A 24,554-nucleotide genomic window follows, 5' to 3' on the forward strand; every position below is an offset into this window, starting at 1 on the left:
TTGAGCCCCATCCTAGGCACAAGAGATTACTTAAATAAACAAAACTGAAAAGGAAAAAAGAAAAGAAATTGTTCTGTTTACTCATGTCTTTTAGAAGTTACATATCTTTTAGAAGTTACATACTCATTTATTCTCCTTTCATATTCTCTTTTTTTCTCTCTCTAATTATTGAGCTTCAGCTATGAGCTAGCTAGGTACTCTGGATAAAATGGTAATAAAAGCAAACAAAAAGACAGTCCCTGATCTTTTGAATTTATAGGCTAGTGATGAAGACTATTGTTAATCATAAAATAGTTCTAATGAATACATAATTACACATTAAGTTCTCTAAAAGAGAGGAGTTTGGTTCTGTAAGAGCATATAGGCAGCAGCCTGACCTAGACTGGAGGGAGGCATCGAGAAGCTTCTTTGAGGGAGTGAGGCTTATGCCTGGGTGAGAAGGGGCCAGAAGCGGGCTGGAAGTGGCACCATGGAAATGGAAAAGGATGTTCCAAAGCTTGTAGAGAGAAGCTGCTCAGAGGGTTTCAGGAATTGGGAAAAAGCCAGTGGGCCTGGAGCACATATCTTCCCAACAGATACATTTTTAATATACTTTGGCATATGATCAGAAACCAGATTTTCTTTGTCTCTTTCTTTTTTTTTTTTTTCCTGAATACCTTCTTTTCTTCCATGTATTAGCAGAAGGTAGTACTTAGTAAACAGTGTTCACTGACCAGGTGACACTAATTGTACAAAAAAAATAGAGTATTTTGCTGATTTTATGTGGCTCTTTTACTACATAAAATAAGGAATCTAAAATATCAGACTAGAGAATTACTGGTAGAATTACTGATTTAATAGTTACTTCCTTCAGAAGCCAACTTTTGTTTTTTTGTTTTGTTTTTTAAAGATTTTGTTTATTCATGAGAGACACAGAGAGAGAGAGAGAGGCAGAGACACAGGCAGAGGGAGAAGCAGGCTCCACTCAGGGAGCCTAATGTGGGACTCGATCCTGGGTCTCCAGGATCAGGCCCTAGGCTGACGGCAGCGCTAAACCGCTGAGCCACCCGGGCTGCTCCAGAGGCCAACTTTTGGAAGACGTTCACAGGCCTAAAATTGGAGTGTAAGAAGTAACATAAAGAATATGATTGCCTTTGATCCAGTTAGGGATTTCTTTTTCTAACGATCTGTCCCACAGAAATACCCACAAATGTGAATTCTCATTCCAGTACATCCCAGATCTTCACATGTTTAGTAATAGGGGAACAGTTAAATAAATATGGTGCATTCATATTGTGGACTCCTCTTATACAGACAGCTGCTAAAGGCCACCCACTATTTGAAAGGATTCCTTTGATCTGAATAAATTATAATTGTGAGCCATTGGAGCTTCTCTATTCAGGGTCTCATGAACTATGGTGATTTGCAAGAATTCTGAGTAATGATTGTTAAGCTTTGGTGTCTAAGGTTTTACAATTGCTTCCTGGAGACACGCAGGATTTCTTAGATCCTGGAAATCTAATAGAATCTACTCCTGGAGGAACCTATTTACACTGATGGCAGCCTTTATCTGTGGTCCTTTGGTGACTGGCAAGAATAGCAGGCTGGACCTTTCAGATGATTTGGTGTTAGTTCTGTGATTGCTGGAGCAGTGGTTCCCAAAGTGGGCCCTGGACCTGCAGCTTCAGGATCCCATGGAAACACGTTAGAAATGCAAATTAGGGGCACAGGGTGGCTCAGTCTTGGTTTTGGCTCTAGTCATGATCTCAGGGTCATGGGATTGAGCCCTGCTAGGGCTCTGTGCTTAGCGTGGAGCCTGCTTGTCCCTCTCCCTCTGCTCTTCCTCTGCTTTCCCTCCCTCTCTATCTCTAAAATCAATCAATCAATCAACCAATCTTTAAAAAAAAATGCAAGTTATTAGGCCCCACTTCAGACCTACTGAGTCAAACAGAATCTCTGGACATAAGGAGTCTGTATTTTAACAGTTCTCCAGGTGGTTCTTATGTGTGCTGACTTTGAGAAGCACTGATCTGGAGATCCCCATTGCTGCTCTGTCTCTTAATCTTACTTTTGGTAGAAGAAAGCCAGCTCTTGGACCTGACCTGCTATATATCTTTATGGAGAGAGGTTCAGGAATTCTGGCTTGGTTTTGTTGGAACTAAATGGAATTATTTCCATGTCTAAGACGATCCCTAATAGTGCATACCTTATGAATGCTTTTATACATGCTAATTCTATCTGTGATGGCTACGGTTGGAACCAGATTAAATTTGGGTGAAACGGAGAAAGGTAGTCTGAACCACAGATAAGAAGAATACTCCAAGTCTAGCAAAAGCCACTAGAAAGGACAAAGAGGGTTTTGAGTAACACATAATAAAAATGGCCTTGTCAGAAAAGGAAAAAAAAGCCTCACAGCAGTATCTTTGACATCAGAAAAAAAAAAAAAAAAACCTCAACCAAAAGGTTTAATTTTTTACAGAAGTCTGAAATGTCTGGATAGCCACAGCTATGAGAAAGTACTGCGTTTCTAAATACAGTTGAGCTTCGCACATGTATATAAATAGCTTAGACAATGAGCCCTAATTTCCAGTGACACAGGAGAGGAACTGGCTGTGACCTATCATGCGTCCAAGGATTTGATTTTTTATCTGTCAGGCAACACCATAGTAAGTGAAACTGGATGCCAGCTTTCTATCCTGGAATTTGTACTTATGTTTAATAAGTTAATGGAATTTCAATTATGTAGATTTAGAGGTTAAAGGTCTAATTAATAGCATTTGAACTTGTTCTCATAGGCAACCATTTGGAAACTAATGTTTAAGTTCTGTTTATGTGTAAGCTGCTTATTCAATTTGGTTTCTTATGTTTGAAACTGCAAAAGTCAAGACACGTTTTTAACAAAACAAAACTGGCAAGGGTCTTTCCCTGAAGAAGACTACTCTTCCTATCTCCCCACCACCACCACCAAGCATGAAATAAGAGATTATTTTCAGTAGTCCTTTGTAATCACTGTTTCTCTGGAGCATAGGCAAACATTGCCATCTCTGCCACCTTTAGCACCTCTATCTGTTGGCTCCTAAGCCAAGAAGCATCTTGACAGGTCATCTAGTTTATCCCATTTCTTCCAGCTGTGTTCACAGTAAAAAAGTTTCCAGAATGGACTTTTGGGGGACAGAAACAGGGTAGGTCTTTGGAGCTGCCCTTGGAGCCAGAGCTGTTATGTTCTCTTTTCTGTCACTTCTGTCACTTCTGTCACTATTACAAACAATAAAGGCTGTTGGTACTGTTAAAAAAAAAAATCCAGGATAAAGAGACTTGTGATTCTATAGACTTCTAGAGGAGGATCCTAATACTACTAATAGTAATAATAATAGCCAACATTTATTGACCACTTACCACACACCAGGCCCTGTGCTGAGCTCCTCCTATGCATCTTCTTTTTTTTTTTTTTTCTATGCATCTTCTGATATAATCCTAACAGCACCCTAGTGAGACAGGTGTTATTAATATCCTCATCTTACAGATGAGGATACTGCATCTTTAGAATGTTAAATCACTTACCCAAGGCTGCAGAAGGGGACTTTTCGGTCTTTTTGAGCAAATAATCCCTGTAGTTAGCAATTCTGACTACCATTCATGCAGTTACCCATTCATGCAGTAAACATCTGTTCAGTGTGTACCAATGCCAGGCCTTGTCAGAGCCCGGGGGATTTAGCGGTGAATAGAACTCCCCTACCCTTTAGAATCTTACAGTTTACAGGGAGAGACAGACGTGAAATCTTCACAGTGTAATTAATCCTGTAAGTACAGTAGAGCACAGTAGTGAAGAACAGAGGCTCTGAAGAGAAGCTGCCTGGGTCAGAATCCTGGCTGTCCCACTCACTGTGTGGCCTTGAGCAAATTACTTAGCATCTCTGTGCCTCAGATACCTTCTACATGAAATGGAAACGCAAACGGTATCTATTTCTAGTGTTTCTAAAGGACTAAGTATCGGCAAATGTAAATCCAAATTAAAGCCAGCCACACAGTAAATGCCCACCCATATTAGCTCTTAACACGAATATGACATGTGTATGTACAAAGCGTACTGGGAATATGGAAGAAGGCTTTGCGGAGTGGTGCCTTTTGAGCAGATGACTTGAGGTGGTACCTATAGGCAGCAGGCAAGGGGGGGTGGTCACGACTGCCGTTCAGTAGTGTCATCAGTAGACCACAGTGGACAGAGAAGTGAAGAGAAGGTAAATGGAGAGTCAAGGAAGTAAGTGGACAAGAGGAAGAGAAAGATAACAGTAGGAAATACATGCTCCTAGGAATGAAATACAAAGCCAGTGGGAGGCAAAGTGGCCCCCAGCAGTGCTGTACGTTCAGAAGCAGAACTGATCCTCATAGTGATGACAGAGGTGGACATTTGCAAATACCCCTGCTGTCTGCCCCTGGCCCTGCCTGGGGACAGAAGCCTACGTCCTGGGCAGCCCTGGTGGCTCAGCGGTTTAGCGCTGCCTTCAGCCCAGGGTGTGATCCTGGAGACCCGGGATTGAGCCCCACGTTGGGCTCCCTGCGTGGAGCCTGCTTCTCCCTCTGCCTCTCTCTCTCTCCGTCTCCTCTCTGTGTTTCTTATGAGTAAATAAATAATATCTTTAAAAAAAAAAAAAAGCCTACTTCCTCTGCTGCAGATCTCTTTAGAACTGAGGAGTGCCTAGAAGCTCATCATATCTGAGACACTCATATCACATTCACCTGGCACCTTGTCTGTTCAAGACTGTGGATTTGAGTTTCTGACCCCTGTGATCATTTTTGTGACTCTTTGGTTCCTCTCCACATTCTCTCCAAGTCTGGTTGTTGGAGCCCAAACTGTTTCATTAGGGGCTTGAGTCAACGATTCTGCATGTTGTCTTCCTATATGCATCTCCAGGATGGTTTTTCTCTTTTTGCTTAGAGAGCTTCATTTCCCCTTCCCAGGTTCCATCTTTCCAGCACTCTAGAAGGAATAGAAAATGCACTCTAGCTCTTCTTGCCCGCAGTGATTTGCACACTTGGTTCAGTTCTTTTTTCTCCCCTCCTAACTATATTACCAACTATATTACCAATTCAAGCTTTTATTAAGAACCTTAGTTGAGAGCGTCTGAGTGGCTCAGTCGGTTAAGTGTCTGCCTTCAGCTCAGGTCATGATCTCAGGGTCCTGGGCTCCACCCCTGTGTTGAGCTCCCTGCTGAGCAGGGAGTCTGCTTCTCCCTTTCCCTCTACCCCTCCCCACTGCTCATTGTCTCTCTCTCTCTCAAATAAAATCTTTTAAAAAAATCTTAGTTAAATCTCAGTGGATTACAGTGACAAGTAAGACATAGTTCTTAACTTCAAGTGGAGAAATAAGCTATACCAATAAGAGTGGGCTTTCATCTTAAACTTTATTCTCATTGTTTTATATCATTCTGCTGATAGCATTTTGAATTTAGAATCTGTTTCTGTTGCCCAGCCATAGTCTTCTATGAGTTAACAATTTGTCATCAAGGAGTCACAGATGAGTAGGGCTTACGATTTGTTTTTTCCGGAGACCACACTTATTGACTGCCTGTCCAGTGATTCCGAAGTGTGGTGGTTAGAAGAATTATCAGAAGCATGAGAAGGAAGAGCTTTTCAGAGTACACCCACCATGCTTCCCTGAGATTCTGACCTACCACCCTCAGTCCCTGCCAACGGAGCTAATTTGTGTGAAAGATGTAACTGATGCCAGTGTGCCCTCTCCCATAAGTGTATAGGGACAAAAGGGGCTGAAAATCCACTTATAGCCAATTGGGTACACACCTAGCATGTGCTGGACCTAAACCTCTCTTTTTCTGCCACCCCGTTGTCCTGCCAGTCTTAAAGTATGGCAAGGGGGCTCCTGGGTGGCTCAGTCAGTTGAGTGGCGGGCCCTTGATTTCAACTCAGGTCATGATCTCTGAGTCATGAGACCCAGCCCTGCACTCAGGGGGTGTCTGCTTGAGGATTCTCTCCTCTCTCTGCCCTCCACCCTGATCATGCTCGCTCGCTCTCTCTCTCTCAAACAAATAAATAAATCTTTAAAGTATGGCAAGGTATTGCTTACCCACCCCACTGTCATAACATCTACAGCATTTACAGCACTCTGTGCCTGGTCGGGAGCCTGAAGTCGGAGCCCCCAGAGGTCTCCTGAATAGTGAAGCAGCATAGTGAATAAATAAAGAGGGTTCCTGAATTGCTGAAGGCCTCCTAGGCAAACAAAAGATATCTCTTATTTCAATAAGTAATAATAACAACACATGGACTATTTTTGAGCTCCTAAAGCTGTTTATCCGGATATGGCAAAAAAAAGAGAAAAGAAAAAAAGTCAAAACATTCAAATGTATAAATAAGATCTTTTAGACCCTCAGAGAAAACTGCAACCCCCATCCATTTGATGTTGACTTTGAATTGAAACCTTCATTTTCTATTCCCTGGTATGTCTAAGTTATTTAGGGAAGATCATGAGTGTTTTGAAAATTGCTTTTAGGGGATCCCTGGGTGGCGCAGCGGTTTAGTGCCTGCCTTTGGCCCAGGGCGCGATCCTGGAGACCCGGGATCGAGTCCCACATCGGGCTCCCGGTGCATGGAGCCTGCTTCTCCCTCTGCCTGTGTCTCTGCCTCTCTCTCTCTCTCTCTGTGTGACTATCATAAAAAAAAAAAAAAGAAAGAAAATTGCTTTTATACAGCCCACTGAAATGAAGGGTTCCATCAGCATCCTGTACAAGAGAGGGCATACTTAATTTCACTCAGTGCCTTAGATTCTTCCTCAGTAGCACTTAAGGATTTGGTATTTTAGGGCATAAAAAATAGCATAGAAGCATTCCTCAACCTCAAAGCAGCTTTGTCTCTATTTGCTGAAGATGTTATATGAAACAGAAACAGAGATCACTGACAAATAGTTATGGTCTCAGTTTGTATCACTTGGGGAACTACATTAGAATAACCCCATACTAGTCCCCTGGAGTTGTCTTTCCTTTCTTCCTTTGTAAGGATACCATTTAATGAAAAATTTTCTCTTTTTTTTAGACTATATTTCTCAATGCAAGCACGTGGAGAGACTGATAGAGAAAAGTTGCTGTTAATGTATCAGACAAATGATCAAATAATAAATGGACTTTTTCCTCTGAACAAGGATTTGGCATTAGAAATGGCGGCTCTTTTAGCTCAGGTAACTTCTGTGTTCTATAGAGTCATATTTAGTGAAGGTAAGATACTAATTTCTACATTGATTTATATCTTGTAATTCTTTAAATTCACATGACTGTGATTAACACCTTAAAACTTACAGGCATTATAATTACAGTTTGACTCAGAATTGCTGACAACTGTAATGATGTCGATTGAGACAGTATTCCTCATGGAACCTGGTTTCTTAATTATCTTGAAAATATCCCACTAGGCTCTGCATTTAATTAAGGAGTTTGAGTGTAGAGCTGCAGGGCTGAGGGCACCATGCTGAAATCATTCAGTAATCTAACAGGAATAGGTCTTTAAAATGGTTAGAGCACTTTCTTTCATTTACCTGTTGTATCAGTAGGATTAAGTTCAGACTTTTATAAACACACACACAGAAATTAATAGTGCCTTAATCCAAATAGAAGTATATTTGTGTCTCACATAGAGGCAGAGTCATCAGCATGGGCTTTATCTTGTTCTCCATTGTTCTTTCCCTAGCATGTCCTCTTCGTGGTCCTGGAGAGCTGCCAGAGCTCCAGCTATTACATCAGAGTTCCAGGCATCATGATGGAGGAAGGGTTGAAACAGGGCATGTCTTCCCTCTCACCTTTGAGAAACTTTCTAGAGGTTATACAACACATGCATTTATGTCTCCCTGGTCAAAACTTGGCTGTATGGCCTTGCCAACCTACAAGGGAGACTAGCAAATGTTGTCTTTGCTGGGTGGCAAGGAGCACAGCTAAATTCAAGGTTGTTGTTGTTGTTTTTTTTATATTTTCTCCCATTCTTTTTTTTTTTTTTTTTCAATTCATGAAAGAGAGAGAGAGTTAGGCAGAGACACAGTCAGACGGAGAAGCAGGCTCCATGCAGGGAGCCTGATGAGGGACTCAATCCCAGGACTCCAGGATCACGCCCTGGGCCAAAGGCAGGTGCTAAACCGCTGAGCCACCCAGGGATCCCTCAAGGTTTTTATTACTCAGAAAGAAAGAGAGAATAGTCATCAGAGGTGACTCACAGTGTCCACCACATCTGAGCCTGTGCACAGGTTAATTAAGGAAAAATGTTAAGGCAACTCTATGATATGTCATTGGGACAAAGGCTTAGATACCAGATACCTAAGGTTTTCGGTCCTTGTACTCTGCACACTGTCACAGTTTATTTTATCTACCACCTGTCATTGATTCCCAAATCTTTTCTCTCCAGTTCACTTCTTTCATGGGCTCCTTAAATTCAACATATCAAGAACTGAAGTAATCATCTTCTCTCTTTTTCCTTCACATTCTGTCTCCTTACTGTGCTACTATCTCTGTGCAGTCCCCCATGCAAGCTCCAAGTCCAGGAATCATCACTGACAACCCTCCTTTTCACCCGGTCCCACCAGTCACCATGTCCCATCCATTTAACTCTTAGATACATGCTCCTCATGATTCCTCTGCACGTTGGCCACCACTGCTGTGGTTTGGACCACCATCCCTCCTGCAGCGGACTTCTAACTCATGAGCCTTTCTCTGGTTTGATCCCCCGCAAATTTGTCCTCCACCCAGATGCTAGAGAGATTGTTCCAGTTATCTATTGCTACATTAAAAAAATGGCTCCAAGATTCTATCACTTAAAATAATAATTTGGGCAGGGATGAGTGAAGACAGCTTGACTCTGCAGCATGTGGCATCAGCTGGCCTCACCCAGAGGCTGGCTGCAACTCTGTGGCTGCAGGATGGAATCATTTGAAGACTCCACATCCATGTTTGGTGCTCGACTCCGGCTGGTAGACGGGACTTGTGCTGGCGCGTCAGCAGGAACCCCTCCCCATGGCTTTGTCACATGGCTGCATGTGCTTCCTCACAGAATGGTGGTTGGATGGCAAGAGAGACAAGAAGTGGAGACTGCCATTTTCTTAAGACCTGTGCCTGGAAGCTGTGCCATGGTGGTTTGTTTGGCAGCCTGAGGAACTGGGGTGGAGATTTAGCAAGCATGTGAATCTAGCTAGCGGCGTCATTCCCTTTGTTTACACAGAAGAACATCATGATCTAAGCTCTGTGTGCCTCTCCAGCATCATCTGTTAATATTCCCTGCCTTGAACTTTATGCTCCACCAAAGTGTAAACTGTGGTTCCTTGCACAGTTCCCTGACGTGCATGTGGCTCACTTTTTCTTACCTCTTATGTTTACGTGTTTGTCTGCTCTGCCTGGGAACATCTCGATCCCCATTCCTTCACCTGTTAATTTCAGTGTATCCCTTAATTCTCATCATTGGTGTCACTTATTCTGGGAAACCTTCCTGAATTCTTGGGGTGTTTGTCCTGTCCTGCACAGTACTATCTTTACCTCATTGGTTTGTTATTACTGATTTGTTTCCACTTTGCATCACTGACTGTAGCCTCCCTGAGGGCAGGGGCTGTCCCTAGTCATCTTTGTACCTAGCACAGTGCCTTACATGTTGCCCATTCTTCATTGGAGGAATGAATAGTTGATAATTTAGTTCACTTTTTTAACAGTTTTATGATCATCCAAAATTTAAAGCATTCATGCTACACTGAGGGTTCTCTTTTTGCAAGTGATGAAAAGCTGTGGAAAAGACAAATAGGTCACATATTTTCTTGGTGATAGGATTAGGTATAATGTCCTATCTGCTGCCCTTCTAGGCTCTAGTTCTCTAAAAGCACAGATTCTATAATCACTCTCATTTTTACTAAAATTTAAATTAGTCTGCCTCTTTCAACTTGTAATTTTGTCAGGCAGTTTCTCCAAGAAAAACTGTAACGTAATTTGGAGACATATACTTCTAACATGTTTTAGATGAATTTGAGGAAGGAGTAGAGAGTATATGTACAGCTAGAAAATTCTGAACATGTTGCTAACTAAAAAGTATCATTTCTCCATCTCTGAAAGGAAAGTTAAATAATACCTCTGTTCTCTTTTCCTAGAGTAGTCTTTGTGAAGACAAATGAAATAGACTACTCTAAGGTCTGTAGACGAAAGATTATTTCAGTTGTAATTTAAATATCTCTAGGTCCCTGTTGATATTCTGCATCTCAGGAAATTCTTGGAGGTAACCCATTAATCACTGTAGATAGTGTCTGGTAGTGCATTATGTTGATGTGAGTCATATTGGGAATCCTGTGAATTGATTTTCAATTATTCTGCAAGCATTTCTGTGCTCATTCTGTCCCTCACAGTATAGTATGTCAGGTGCTGGAGAGGGGATGCTGAGTGTGGAGATCCACTGTAGGGTTCCCCAAAAGGAAAGGTTGCCTTGAATGGCCAATCTTTGTAACTATTGTTTATCCAAATGCCATCTCCTTGGGGGTGAAATCTTGCTCTTAGGTTTCGCAGGTAGCTGTGCCGAGTACAACCTTGTGGTAGGTGGGGACAGTAAAAAGCTTGCTCTGGGGGAAGGATTTTAGTATGTTTGAAGAGCTGATGGACAACTTGTATTTGGTGTGAAGAAATTAGAGAAGGAGATAGAAGATGGGGATGAGAGCTAAACAGCCGGGCCAAGCCAGGAAACCAACAAGAAACTGGGTCGGAGACCTAGAGACATAGAATACACTGGAAGGGCAAAGCTCAGATGAGGATTGTAGACAGCAGTGAGTCAGATGAAGAGCCAGGAAAGAGAAGACACAAGGGTCAGAATCTCAGAGGTTGGTTGTGCTAACAGCTTGCCTGGAGGCAGAAGGCCCTCTTGAGATGGAGACCCCACCCAGTCTGGATGGATCCCTCCATCTGCTTGTTGGGAGTGCTGAACGGAAGGATGTGAACGTTCTTTTTATTTTTAAAATAAAAAGATATAAACATATATTTTTATTGGATATAAACATTCAGTAGGACATTCATCTGAATGTTCCCCCTCCATTTCTCCCCTTGAGCCCTCTTTGGTACCCTACCTATACAAGGCACTTGACACAAGTCGTTATAAGTATAAATACTTTGTTTATACTTCAGTCTCCTCTACTAGACAGTAAAATCTGAGGGTGGGAACTGTGCTTAACTATTTTTTTTTAAATTTAATTCCATGTAGTATAGTGCCTGACATATAATGGAGACTCAACATAGGTTTGGATAAATGGGTGGGTGAGTGAGTGGATGGAGAAATGGATGGGTAGGTAGAGAATAGCATCTGTGTAGCCTCATTAATAGAGATAAAGATTGAACATATTTTCATTCAGGGAGAAAGAGGAATAAAGGGGTCTATTCCCAGAATAAAGAATAAGGGGATGGATACAGAACCATTTATGGAGAAAATCTAGGAAGAAAGTAATGAGAATGTAGTTTCTGTTCCATTATATTCAATAGAGACTCTTAAGAGGTACAAACAACACTTTTTTGAGACTCCTCATAGCTTTATAACTTTGTATTTTATTTTTAACCTCTATTTTGCCTTATTACTGGTAATTAAAATAATACCTTAAAAATGAAAAAGTGTTTTGTGCTGTTATGGGTAATATTAGTGGCCGTTGGGAAATACTACTAGATGACAACATTTACAAAGGATAGTTTGCGTAGAAATGGAATTGAAATGTTTGAATTACAGATTTTTTTCCAAAATTAGAATACAAATGGAATTTAGATTTTATTAATAGCATCTATGCATGATTATAAATTCAATAATCACTCAATCATGATAATTTTATATATTATATATTATAGAGAATGTTTAGAAAGAATAAAACTAACTTTTAAAAATCTTTTCAATATCCCATTATTTTCTCTTTGGATTTCCAATTAGGTGGAGATTGGAGATTTTGAAAGACCCTTTTCAACTCCAGCGGGGCATGTTACTAATCAGTGCAAAACAAATCAAACTCTAAAACAAGTCATAGAAAAATTTTATCCTAAAAGGTATAGAGATGACTCTTCTGAAGAACAGTTAAGGTAAGGAACTACTTGTGACTCTTCATTTTTAAATTTTTATTTATTTTTAAAAAATATTTATTTACTTATTTTAGAGAGTGAGGAGGGGGGAAGGGCAGAGGGAGAGAAAGAATCTCTGGCAGACTCTTGCTGAGTAAGGAGCAGGAAACCAAGCTGTCTAACTCACTGAGCCACCCAGGCACTCCTACTTGTGAATCTAAAGGATAGAATCACACTGGACTGTTGGTGATACTCTTCTGTTCAAATTTTAAAGATGAAAATTATTATACATGGCAATTTTCTTAAGATTTTTTAATATTGTTGAATCCCAAGAGGTTATAGATTTTTTAAAATTTAAGATGGACCTAGAAACTGGAGAATCCATATTTAAAGTTGTTAAGGGAGCACCTGGGTGGCTCAGTCAGTTAAGCACCTGCCTTCGGCTCAGGTCATGATCCCAGGGTCCTGGGATCCAGCCCCACGTCAAGCTCCCTGCTCACCGGGGAGTCTGCTTCTCCCTCTTCCCCTCCCCTCAGTCATGCTCTCTCTCCCTTTCTCTGTCTCTTTCTCTCTCTCTCTCTCCCACTCGTGCTCTCACTCTCTCTCTCAAATAAATAAAATCTTTAAAGAAAATTAATAGTCTTGTAAGGAAAAAAAATTTACCTTGATTTAGAAGATCTACTTTTCATTTGCTCTTATTCATTCTTGTCCAAATTAATCCTGCTAATAAAAGGGAAAAAATGGCCAGTACTGTGTTTAATTTTATGAAGTGTTTACCAAAAACATTTTACCTCTTAGGATTTCATTATAAACAAATTGACATAAAAACAAACTATTTAAAAAAAAAGAAACAAACAATTTTCTTATACAAGATTTTTTACTATAAATTTTTAATTAAATACAACTGGTATAATAGTTTGGTTTTACAGAATATTCAAAGAAAAGCTGATTCAGTTGAAAAATAGAGGCAAATCCAATTCACCATGAGTTTTCCAAAATAGAAACATTTAAGATCAGTCTGTTGTCTATATAGAGTGAGCAGTTGCCATTGTGATTTTATTTAAGGCATCTTCCTCCCGCAGCCAACATCTCTCCAAGCCAGAGGTGGCATCACATAAAATTCCACCATTAAGGATTCATTCTTTGGTCTCAATGTCTTGTACTTTTCTTTTAAAATGTAAGTTATTCCCATGAGAAAGGTTTGATGTTAGTTTATCAGATTTTTTTTTAAGATTTAATTACTTATTCATGAAAGACACAGAGAGAGAGAGAGGCAGAGACATAAGCAGAGGGAGAAGCAGGCTCCCTGCAGGAAGCCCAATGCAGGATTCGATCCCAGAACTCCAGGATCATGCCCTGAGCTAAAGGCAGACGCTCAACCACCGAGCCACCCAGGCATCCCAGTGTATCATATTTTTTTAAAAAGATTTATTTGGGGATCCCTGGGTGGCTCAGCAGTTTAGCGCCTGCCTTTGGCCCAGGGCGTGATCCTGGAGTCCTAGGATTGAGTCCCACGTCAGGCTCCCTGCATGGAGCCTGCTTCTCCCTCAGCCTGTGTCTCTGCCTCTCTCTCTCTCTCTCTCTCTCTCTCTCTTTCTGTCTGTCTCTGAGTGTGTCTCTCATGAATAAATAAATAAAATCTTTTAAAAAAAATAAAGATTTATTTACCTGAGACAGCACATGTGTGTGTGTGAGCACGTGAGTGGAGAGAGGGGCAGAGGGAGAAGGAGAGAGAGAATCCTCAAGCAGACTCCTTACTGAGTGCAGAGCCCGACATGGGGCTCGACATCAGTCCCCGAGATCATGACCTGAGCCCAAACCAAGAGTCTGGTGCTCAACCAACTGAGCCATCCTGATGCCTCTCATCAGATTTTTTTTTTTTTTTTTTTTTACTTTGCCTGATGGGGTGGGAGATGGAGAATCTAGGTCATGCTGAGAGCACTAATACTATGAGAATGTGGGGAAAGGAATGTTCTGAAAGGATGAGGGGTGGACAGTGGTGAGATGGGAATCAGAAAATAACAGCTCCTCCTGGGCGACGCCCAGTCATGCCTAGGATTGGCTCAAGGAGAGCTTTGCCTCAGGAGGATGATGCACTGTTTATGTCTTTGCTTTTGCCTTTTCGTTTTTTGTTTTCTTCGTAGGCAGCTCTGCCAGCGACTGTCGACCAGATGGATGGCCCTCCGGGGTCACAGTGCTGCTGACTGTGTACGCATTTATTTGACCGTAGCCAGGAAGTGGCCATTCTTTGGTGCCAAGTTGTTTCTTGCGAAAGTAAGAAAGGATGGGAGGGAGCAGCAGAATTAACACCCTAACCTGTGCGGTTGACCCTGTTCAGCTGAGTGAAGTCCGACAGGGACCACAGGCCCCCCATGTGTGGTGTAGTGGGCTTTTAAGAAGGAAATGAGGAAATTCCCAACAATGTAAAGAAAACAATGAAGGGGTACTAAGAAAGGGCAGGAGAGCGAGTGGCCTCTCCATCTGTGCCCTGTGCTTCACTCCCCTTCCCCCGACCGTAGGTCACTCACACTCAGCAGGCTCACCATGAGACTGGGGTGACCGCTGAACCCCACTTACTTCTCTTCGACCACACAGCCTCTCACACATCTGTCACTCACTCTGTCACTTGTTCACTCACTTGTTTAGTATTTAGCGGCTTCTGTTGGCCAAACATTATGTACCTAGGGATACATCAGGCCGTGTTTTCAGATGAGTTGGGCCCAAACCTCCAGGAACTCCCAGCCCACTTGCAGCAGGCGGGAAACAAGCCTTGTAGGGTGAACACAGAGTGACAGGGACAGAGCGCTGCAGCACGCTAAGGACGGAGAGCTGCACCCTGCCACGGGGGATGGCCAGCCCAGTCCCCGGGGGAAGAACTATACGTCTGAATTCTGCTTCTTTCTCTTGAACTGTGTCACCTTAAACTCTCTAGGGTTCCTAAAATACTTCTCGTCTTATGTTCTCTTTCTGTGTGTTAGGTCTGTCCTCACTGATAGCTTGCACACATCATCAGGGCATAGACTCACTGATCCTGGAATTCTCCTCTAGTGCTCACGTCTTGCTTTGCATAGAAGTATTGCTTAATAAATTTTGCTGAATAGCTGCGCCACTTTGGGCAACTCAGTTAACCTTAGTTTTGTCATCTATACATGACAACTCAGACTAGAAAAAGTAAAATCTAGGCTATCTTACTCTGATTCCATGAGTGACTGTATCGTGGTGAGGTAAGAAATTATTTTGCTACTGGTACTGGAAGCCATATACTAAGTCAGTGCTTGAACATCTCTCAAGTTAATACATTTATGAGGAGTTGAACATATGTTTTCTAAAAATATAAGGGTTAGATTAATATAAGGGTTAAAATATAAGGGTTAGATCAGCATTTTATAATGAATTTATTTATTTATTTATTTATTTAAAGATTTTATTTATTCATGAAAGACAGAGAGAGAAGCAGAGACACAGAGGGCTCCATGCAGGGAGCCCCATGGGGAGCTCGATCCTGGGACCCTGGGATCCCGACCTAAGCCAACCATTGAGCCACCCAGACGCCTCTTATAATGAATTTTAATTCTAATTTCAGCATTGCAAGAAATATTAAATATCCATCTTTGATCATTTGTTCTGTGCCTTTTAGTACAGAAATATTATTAAATAATATGTAGCATTTGCATGTTGCACGACTGGCATCTTTTCTTTGCTCACTTTTCTTCCTTTATACTACAAAAACACCTCCTTTGTTTGCTTAACGACATCCATTTTGGGAGGGGGGATAAATATATATATCATCAAATATAGCATTTTAACCATTTTTAAGTATACGTTTCTATGGTATTAAGCACATTCACGTCATTATGCTATCCTTACCACCCTCCACCTCCAGTACTTTTTCATCTTTCCAAATAAACCTCCATACTCCTTATTGCCCCTTCTCCCTAGGCCCAGATAACCACCATTCTGCTTCCTGTTCTGTGAATTTGACTGCTCTAGAAACCTCATCTAAGAGGAATTATTTGTCCTTTTGTGACTGGCTCATTTTCCTTTGCAGAATGTCTGCAGGGTTCATCCATGTTGTAGCATGTGTCAGAATTTCCTTTTTTTTTTTTTAAGATTTTATTTATTAATTCATGAGAGACACACAGAGAGGGAGGCAGAGACACAGGCAGAGGGAGAAGCAGGCTCCATGCAGGGAGCCCAACGTGGAACTCGATCCCAGGTCTCCAGGATCAGGCCCTGGGCTGAAGGCGGCGATAAACCCCTGAGCCACCTGGGCTGCCCAGAATTTCCTTTTTTCAAAGCTAAAAAGTATTCCACTGCATGTATATGCCATGTTTTGTTTCACCAAAGAAACAGAAACAATGTTTTGTTTGTTAAAGAGCTGAATGGCATCCTTTGCAATGGTTGCCTATCCTTTGCAAACCAATTCTCAGTAGATGGTAACCCAGGGGTTTTTTATACATGAAATTCTGAAAAGTTTTACTATATAAAATATAGTATATATATAAATACTATAGATTTATATAAATATTATAGGTTCATCCCAGTTCCTTATCTCTCATCTCTGTTTCTTTTATAAAGTTTAAGAGAAGTAGTTAAGTTTTTATTAGAATTTCAGTTCTTGTTAAACAGTCATTGTAGAATGCTCAAAATCATTCATGGGTTTTAATTGGGGGCTGGTGGTGAGATCTTTTTATTAACATAATTTCATTGCTTTTATACAATAAGGAATTTAGTGGAAATTTTGGTATTTCTCATTACCATTCATCCCACAGTTTAATATTTTCTTTTTATTCTATTGTTATTAGTCATTGAATATCAGATTTAATAAACTTTCAGCAAAAGTGTACATTTATAATCCTAATCCTTTATGTTGTTGCAGTAGTATTACACACACCTTAGAAAGCATATCCGCATATTTTGTTTCATTAGGATTTTGGTCATCATAGAAACCCACAAGCTTATTAATGATTAGCTTCTTAAAACAAAAGAAAAGTAAGATTAAACATTGTTGTTCCCATTCTAAAGATGAGAAAATTGAGCCACGGAGAGATTCAGTAGCTTGTCCAAATGTACAGCTGAATAAGTGGCATATTTGGATTTCAGACCCACGTCTCTTAATATCAGATTCACTGCTCTTTCCATTATGTGATATTGCCTCCACGCCAAGAGAGATTCCCCCCGATAGGTTTTATTTTCTTTTTTTCTCCCTTCTAAAGAGATTTTTTTAATACGATGTTGTTGCAAATGTTGCATTGCATTTTGATGAAAAAATGCTTCTGTGATTTTACTTAGCATTTATTTATACAGTATATTTGCACCCTTCACAGCCCATAACTCCATCAGCACTCGGAAGTACTTTCATGTGGCTGGCTATCCATGAGGATGGTTTAAGCATCTTAGAATACAACTCCATGGTAAGTTTAAGTTTTGTACTAAGTCAACTATTTGCATTGCAATGTACATAGAAAGTAATGATCTCTTCATATGATTTTTCTCATACACAGATAACATTTTTCCGATGCTGTATAACAAATAGTCATTTTACAAATACAACTGTGATTATAATTTAATCTTTTAAAACATGGTTGGACGGGTTTTATATTGCGTATGAGGAAAATATTAAGATACCATGCCTAAATTGTATTCGTGGTCATATTCGTAAAATGATTACTAATTTATCATGTCAGGGAGGTTACTTCCTGTGCAAAATGAAAGTCTTTAAGATAACATTAATGTAGAAACTTTAATTACCAAAGTTTAGGTTCAGCATCACTAAGGCTTCTGTAACTTTCTGTAATATTACTTACCAGTTCACTTGTACATATGTGGTATTTTAGAACTTTTAACATGCTTAAATATAAAGTTAAACTGTGCTTTCTACATGTTTATTTGCCTTATTTTCTATCATATTTCATATTGTTAGATTATTTTTTCCTGTTTTTGTTTTGTTTGTTTTTTTTAAACCTGGCAGACAGGAATTGTTAAATTCACCTGGTAGGTATACTGGGCTCTCCTATGTCCAGCTGTAGTCGGGGATCACTAAGAATTTCTTGAAACCAAACTATTCTTTAGTGTTATGGTAGTTTCTCCTTATGGTTGCTAAAAAAACTTTTTGAAGAACTTTTTATTTCCTGAATGCTTTTCAGTTCTTGAATGGGTAGCTTGAAGATAGGTTATAAAATTGATGACCTAAAGTCAACAAAGAATTGTAGACTAGTATTGAATTACCATAGGTAAGTAAGCCAGTCCCTCAGACCCTGGGAGTTGGACACCAAGGCCAGAAAGTGGACACCAGTTGACTGCAGCTTGTGGGGCGTTCAGTGCTGGAATGGTCTGCTTAGAGACTTGCAAGCTAATCATTAGATACACAGATTCCTTTACCTATACATTTCTTAATTATATTTTTAAAATTTTATGCTACAGATGGGAAAAAAGATTTGCTGCATACATGGCAAAGAGTTTATATCCTTATGAAACAATAAGGAAATGATAAACAATAAACCCATTAATAGACAAATGAGCCAGCACAATTCAGAGAAGAAATACAAGTGTTCAAAAATGTATTTTAAAATGTTAGTTTCAAAAAAAAAAAAAATAAAAAAAAAATAAAAATAAAATAAAATGTTAGTTTCACTAGTAATCAAATAATTTAAAACAGCGAGATTCTACTTTTCACTAGTCAGGTTGGCAGAGATTTAAAAGAATTATTATATCTAGTGTTAAGACTACAGTGCTAGGAATGTCACTGGGTATAACTTTTCCAGAGGAGAGTTTGGAAATATTCTGAAAATTGTCCTTATTTTTTTTGAGGTAGTAATTCCAGTTATTGAGATTTATAACTAAAGAAATAATTAGGTATGTGTATTATGAAATATGCCAAAAAATATGCATTGAAATATTGTTTTAAGGGCAGCCCAGGTGGCTCAGGGGTTTGGCACCTGCCTTCAGCCCAGGGCGTGGTCCTGGAGACCCATGATTGAGTCCCACATCGGGCTCCCTGTGTGGAGCCTGCTTCTCCCTCAGCCTGTGTCTCTGCCTCTCTCTCTCTGTGTGTCTCTCATGAATAAATAAAATCTTTAAAAAAAAAAAAGAAATATTGTTTTAAGATAGTAACAAAAAATGATTTAAATTTCCTGCAAAATATAAATAATAGTGAAAGGGAATATAAGGGAAGGGAGAAGAAATGTGTGGGAAATACCAGAAAGGGAGACAGAACATAAAGACTCCTAACTCTGGGAAATGAACTAGGGGTGGTGGAAGGGGAGGAGGGTGGGGGGTGGAGGTGAATGGGTGACGGGCACTGAGGGGGGCACTTGACGGGATGAGCACTGGGTGTTATTCTGTATGTTGGTAAATTGAACACCAATAAAAAATAAATTTATTATAAAAAATAAAAAAATAAAAAATAAAATAAATAAATCTCCTGCAATAAGAGATTAGTTAAATAAGAATTAGCTATCAAATCACTTAAAAGGATGTTATACAATGGCATTTGTTGTCGTGAAAAGATATTCATAATTTATTACATTTAAAAAGAAGCAGAATCCTAAAAACAATATGCATATCATTTGTGTTTATATCAAAATATGTATACGAAGATGAACCATATGGATTTGCCAATATTTGATCATTTTTTTAAAGGTTTTATTTATTTATTCATGAGAGACACACAGAAAGAGGCAGAGACATAGGCAGAGGGAGAAACAGGCTCCCCATGGGGACCCTGATACGGCACTGGATCCCAGGACCCCAGGATCATGACCTGAGCTGAAGGCAGATGCTCAACTGTTGAGCCACCCAGGCATCCCTGATCTTTTTTTTTTTTTAACCTTAAAAAGCATCAGTTTCAAAAAATTTTTTAAAAAATAAAAAAATTTAAAAAAATTTTTAAAAAGCATCAGTTTCATATGGTTCAACCTAATATGGATAGAGATCTTAGAGGACACATACAAGATATTAACAGTAGTCTTCCACTAGATGCTGGGAATATAGGTGCTTTTTATTTTCTTTTTGTTTTCTGTTTTTTCCACAGTTAGTGTCAGAATCAAACTGTATTTTAATTATAAAGGTAAATTATGCCTATATAAAATTAGTACATTTCTATCTTGAATCATAGATTCAAAAGTAGATTTTATTTTAGAAAATAATTTTTACTATATATAATTAATACTAGCGTATTTTTAGTGAAGTATAGTTAAAATAGAATGTTACATTAGTTTCATTAATATTAGCATTTTAATGGAAATATATTAATCATTTCTCATCTTTCTTTGAAAGTAGAAGGTATATATGATATTAACTTTTTCTTCTCTTTGAAGAGGTTAATAGTCAGCTATGTGTACAAGAGTCTGATGACCTTTGGGGGTCATCAAGATGATTTCATGATAGTCATTAACAACACACATTCAAAGGACAAGCCAACAGAGAAATTACTTTTTGCCATGGCAAAACCCAAGGTGAGTAGAAGCCTTTCTACTAACGTTTTTATACTAGCTTTTTCATGCTAAAACATTTATTGTGCAAAAACTAACTTGTAGATGGAAAAACAGATTTACTTATAATCAAACAGTTCTAGGTCCAAATTCTGGCTTATCTCATCTTGCTAAGCTTTGTCTTTTTCATCGAAAAAATTATATGATGCCACTTACTTTTTTTTTGGCTTAAGAATGAAATGATGGAATTGTTAACTGTTTTAGCCCAGTGTCTTGTATACAGAAGATTCAAAATAAGTGGTCTTGATGTAAGTTGTTGTCAGGTACTTTATACACAATTTTCTTATTTACTTGGGGTAATTCATGTTACAGACTCATTAAAGAGAAAAGTCTTATAATTAAGACATTACTTGTTCTTTGTAGTTTTAATGTCTGTAAGCAAAAACAATAAGTACAAAGGCTATATTTTCGTATTAACTCTAGTTTTAGTAAAAAGAATGAGAAACTGAGTTTCCTAAAACTTTAACAGTCTTAAAATTGTCAGAGACTATTTTTTTTAGAATCTGAAACATTTTTTAATGGCAGACATTTAAGTGAAGGCAGTTAGCCAATAAATGCAGAAGATTGAGACATACTCAGAACTTTACTTAGTTTATTTTTATTATTTATTTGTTTTTTTTAGAACTTTACTTAGTTTAAATAAGTAAATTTATTGATATTATGCACCAGATTTCTTCATTTATGCACGAATGCGGCTTTAAGATAATTGGTAGACTTGTGCTATTGTCACATTTTTTAATATCGCCACTAAATTGGATGGTTCTTTTTTTGTTTGTTTTAAAGATTTTGTATTTATTCATGAAAGACACACAGAGAGAGAGAGAAAGGCAGAGACACAGGCAGAGGGAGAAGCAGGCTCCATGCAGGGAGCCTGATACGGGACTCGATCCTGGGACTTCAGGATCACACCCTGGGCCAAAGGCAGGCGCTAAACTGCCGAGCCACCCAGGGATTCCCAAACTTAATGGTTCTTTAAGATCCATTCGTTTTTCTGGTTGAAGCAGGGCAAAATATGTCAATGCCTTGATGGTGCTGAACATATGATGAGCACTTCTCCGGAGCATTAACAATTCTATTTTTCTTGTTTTAGATTCTAGAAATCACTCTTTTGATCGCCAGTTACATAAACAACTTCCATCAGCAAAAGGCAGCCTTTCACCACCTCTCTGCTCCAGCACTGCTGTCAGCCCAGACTCGGGGACCCGAAGCCAGGGCAGTGGGAAGCCAGCCCCTTCTGTCAAGTAGCAGACCAACTAAAGGACCCACTTTACTTTGAAAGCTCGGGAGCCTGAACATTCACTCCCATCCTCCAGGCAATGGCTGCATCAGCTGCAAAAAAGTTCATTTACACCCTGACAGCATGGCACCCACACGTTGGTATTCTAGACTTTAAAAATGTGGGGGTTTATTTATTTCTTAAATACTCAAATGAATACTACTAATAAAACATAAATACAAAATTTGCCCGCATGCTGATTTTCTCTTAGATTAAATGGGTTAGAATTCATCTTTCCCCACCTCCTTTGTCCCTTGCTATCAGACATATCATGCAATATAGCATTTTTTGTCTTTAAAAAAAATATATTTTGGCAAAGGGAGATTCCAGACTCTCATTTGGCAAACCAGTTGATTATTTGGAAATTCTCACCGCCAAGAAATTAAGTACTGTAATTAAATGTGCTTTTAATTAATGATATGGTCTTTGGAAAGAAGTAGAGTATATAGTGTCAGAAACAGCTGAAGGATGCTGTTTAGGGGTAAATTATTGGAGCGAGTGCAGTAACTCTGGCACTATGAATCTTGTAAGAAAATGAGAGTTAGGTAACCAGAACCTCCTGTGTGGTACTTGGAAGTATACTCTGTCACCTTTTCAGATCACTGGAGTGTATAAAGTTTAGAATGAGACAGTGATTCCCCAAATTCCTTGGCTATTACTAGATAGCCCGCATTCACTGGAATATTGCCCACATTTCATTGCATTTGGTGCTGGGTCATCTTGACCTTATTTTGTTAAATAATGTCTTTGAAAGCAAAGACAGTTCTTATATTTTGCCCTCATATAGTTCTTTTTCATTATAGTTTTAACATAAATTCTCAGAATATTTTTTAAAAGAAAAGAGAATTCTTCTGTCAAAGGAGGTAAAATTTTAGTTGAGAGTATCTAAAATGTATTACTTTGCTAGGTTACATAAGTGGTCAGTTCATTTCAGTATATGTCAAACAAAGTAATTAGTATTCATGATAAAAATGAAACTGTGATAAGACATGAAAATTATATTGTAAGACTAATTGCAATAGTAATCATGAGTATACTTAATTTTATTTATGTATAGAATATTTGTATTTATTTTTTGAACATATATTTATCACTTTGTGTGTGGTATTTTTTTAACCAGTTTGAATAAAAAATGTTAGCTGCTGAATTAATTTGTTGGCAGAGCCTTCATATTTTTCTTCTTTGCTGCTTTCACCCTATGGCAATGTACTGTTGTCACACTAAGCCTTTTAAAAATATTCCATCTCATCAGAGCCAAGAAATACCCTGCTCAACTAAGATTTTACTTTATTGTTAATGTCAAAAAGATAAAAAAAAAAAACCTCCATAGAAATATATTTCCATTTACTGTTTCCCCTAAGTCTTTTGAGCCACAACCACTCACTGCATAAGCAAGTTGGTTTTTGAGAATATACCAGTTACCAGTTTGTGATGACTGACAGGAATTTTTTGGCTGGGATACAATAGTGTTTTTTAGTTCCCAGAAAACTGTTCAATAATCATTAGTTGGTGAGCCAGGGGCTTGGCACAGCTTACATATGTGTGAGGATTTTATTCTCAGGCAGTAGTTAGTTCACCATCTGGTAAGCACACCCCCCTCCAGATCTTCTAATTTGAACAAGTAGTGAAGGCTTAGCTTAAATGGTGGTACCTTACACTTGGCATTTATTTTTGATAGAACAGAGATAAAATATTTTGATGGAAAGAAATCAATTTTCTGTAACTGATGATGTGAAAATTTTATTTTCTGGGAAATTACTTATGTAGCCATTTAAAAAAATTCAAAGTATGTTATTATGATTGGTTACAAAAGAATAATGTTACGTGTTTAATTGTAATATTTGTCTCCTATCATTTTCTTCCCTTTCAATCATAATAAATGATTTACAAAACCCATTTTGAGCATTATCTTTTGAACAATCTTCAAGAAATACCTAATGTTTTCATTGTCAAAGCTGAGGTGTGCTACTAGTGAAAATGGTAGTTATTACCTCCTTCTCTTGCATTCATGCTTTGTCTTCAATGTTGCTTTGTTTTATCCAGATAAAAGCAAGCTGTTTTGGGAAATTATAATTTTAAGATGTATGTATGCATATTGACACATATACAATATGTATAAATCATGGGGTTCTCCCATGATTTCAAAGTAAGTTCCATAAGTTTCATATAGGTGAAGTGATGGACTGTGTTCTAAAAATTTATTTTAAATGTTCTAGATTTTTTTTATATGTGTATCCTTAAAGTCAACTAGTGTCTAGCTTGGAAATGAATTTAACTCTCAATTTACAAGAAAAGTTAGTCACAACTTATAAAGTCTTTGTTCTGAAAATGTGCTTATTAATTGATTGTTTGGAAATTTTTCCCAAAGAAAAAAATACATAGTGGCCAGGTTCCTAGAACAATACACTTACCCAATTGTACTGTAGAATAATCCTGAAGAATTAACTACCACAGATAATCATATTTCACTAGACAAAGATTTTAAGTGTTTCTGGGATGCCAAGAACACATTTCACCTGTCCACCTAACGCCCTAGCTGCAATGGAATTTGGACTTCCCCAGTGCAGTGCCCAGGCTGATTCCTGTGGATCAAAGGCTCTAAGAATGTGAGGACTAAGGGAAGGGAAATGAGGAGCAGGAATAATAGGGTGGAGAAGCGTCTCTGCTAACCGGTTCATGGAGAACTGGTATCTCCTTTTACATTTTTCCCTATTTTCTTTTCCTTGAAAGAAGAAAGGGATTTTACTGCCACAGGGATAACTT

At 38.8% G+C, this 24,554-nt stretch overlaps 1 protein-coding gene across 7 annotated transcripts in view; it reads left to right on the forward strand.

Annotated features, from left to right (window-relative positions):
• The window catches only part of PLEKHH2 (pleckstrin homology, MyTH4 and FERM domain containing H2), a 112,069-nt gene extending 88,382 nt beyond the window's left edge, over positions 1-23,687 (forward strand). For 3 of the 7 annotated variants that reach the window (XM_077915223.1, XM_077915226.1, XM_077915224.1), the window contains 7 exons: positions 7,024-7,165; positions 7,672-7,923; positions 11,899-12,044; positions 14,168-14,297; positions 17,351-17,437; positions 20,342-20,479; positions 21,606-23,687. In XM_077915223.1, coding sequence (XP_077771349.1) covers positions 7,024-7,165; positions 7,672-7,923; positions 11,899-12,044; positions 14,168-14,297; positions 17,351-17,437; positions 20,342-20,479; positions 21,606-21,791 — 1,081 coding nt within the window. In that variant the 3' untranslated portion in view covers positions 21,792-23,687. Of the gene's footprint in view, positions 1-7,023; positions 7,166-7,671; positions 7,924-11,898; positions 12,045-14,167; positions 14,298-17,350; positions 17,438-20,341; positions 20,480-21,605 lie in introns of those variants that run through there. The other 4 variants (XM_077915225.1, XM_077915227.1, XR_013389422.1 and 1 more) reach the window with 4 other exon arrangements.
• The last annotated feature ends 867 nt before the right edge of the window (positions 23,688-24,554 follow it).

Source organism: Canis aureus, chromosome 11 (assembly GCF_053574225.1).
Source record: "Canis aureus isolate CA01 chromosome 11, VMU_Caureus_v.1.0, whole genome shotgun sequence".
NCBI lineage: Eukaryota > Metazoa > Chordata > Mammalia > Carnivora > Canidae > Canis > Canis aureus.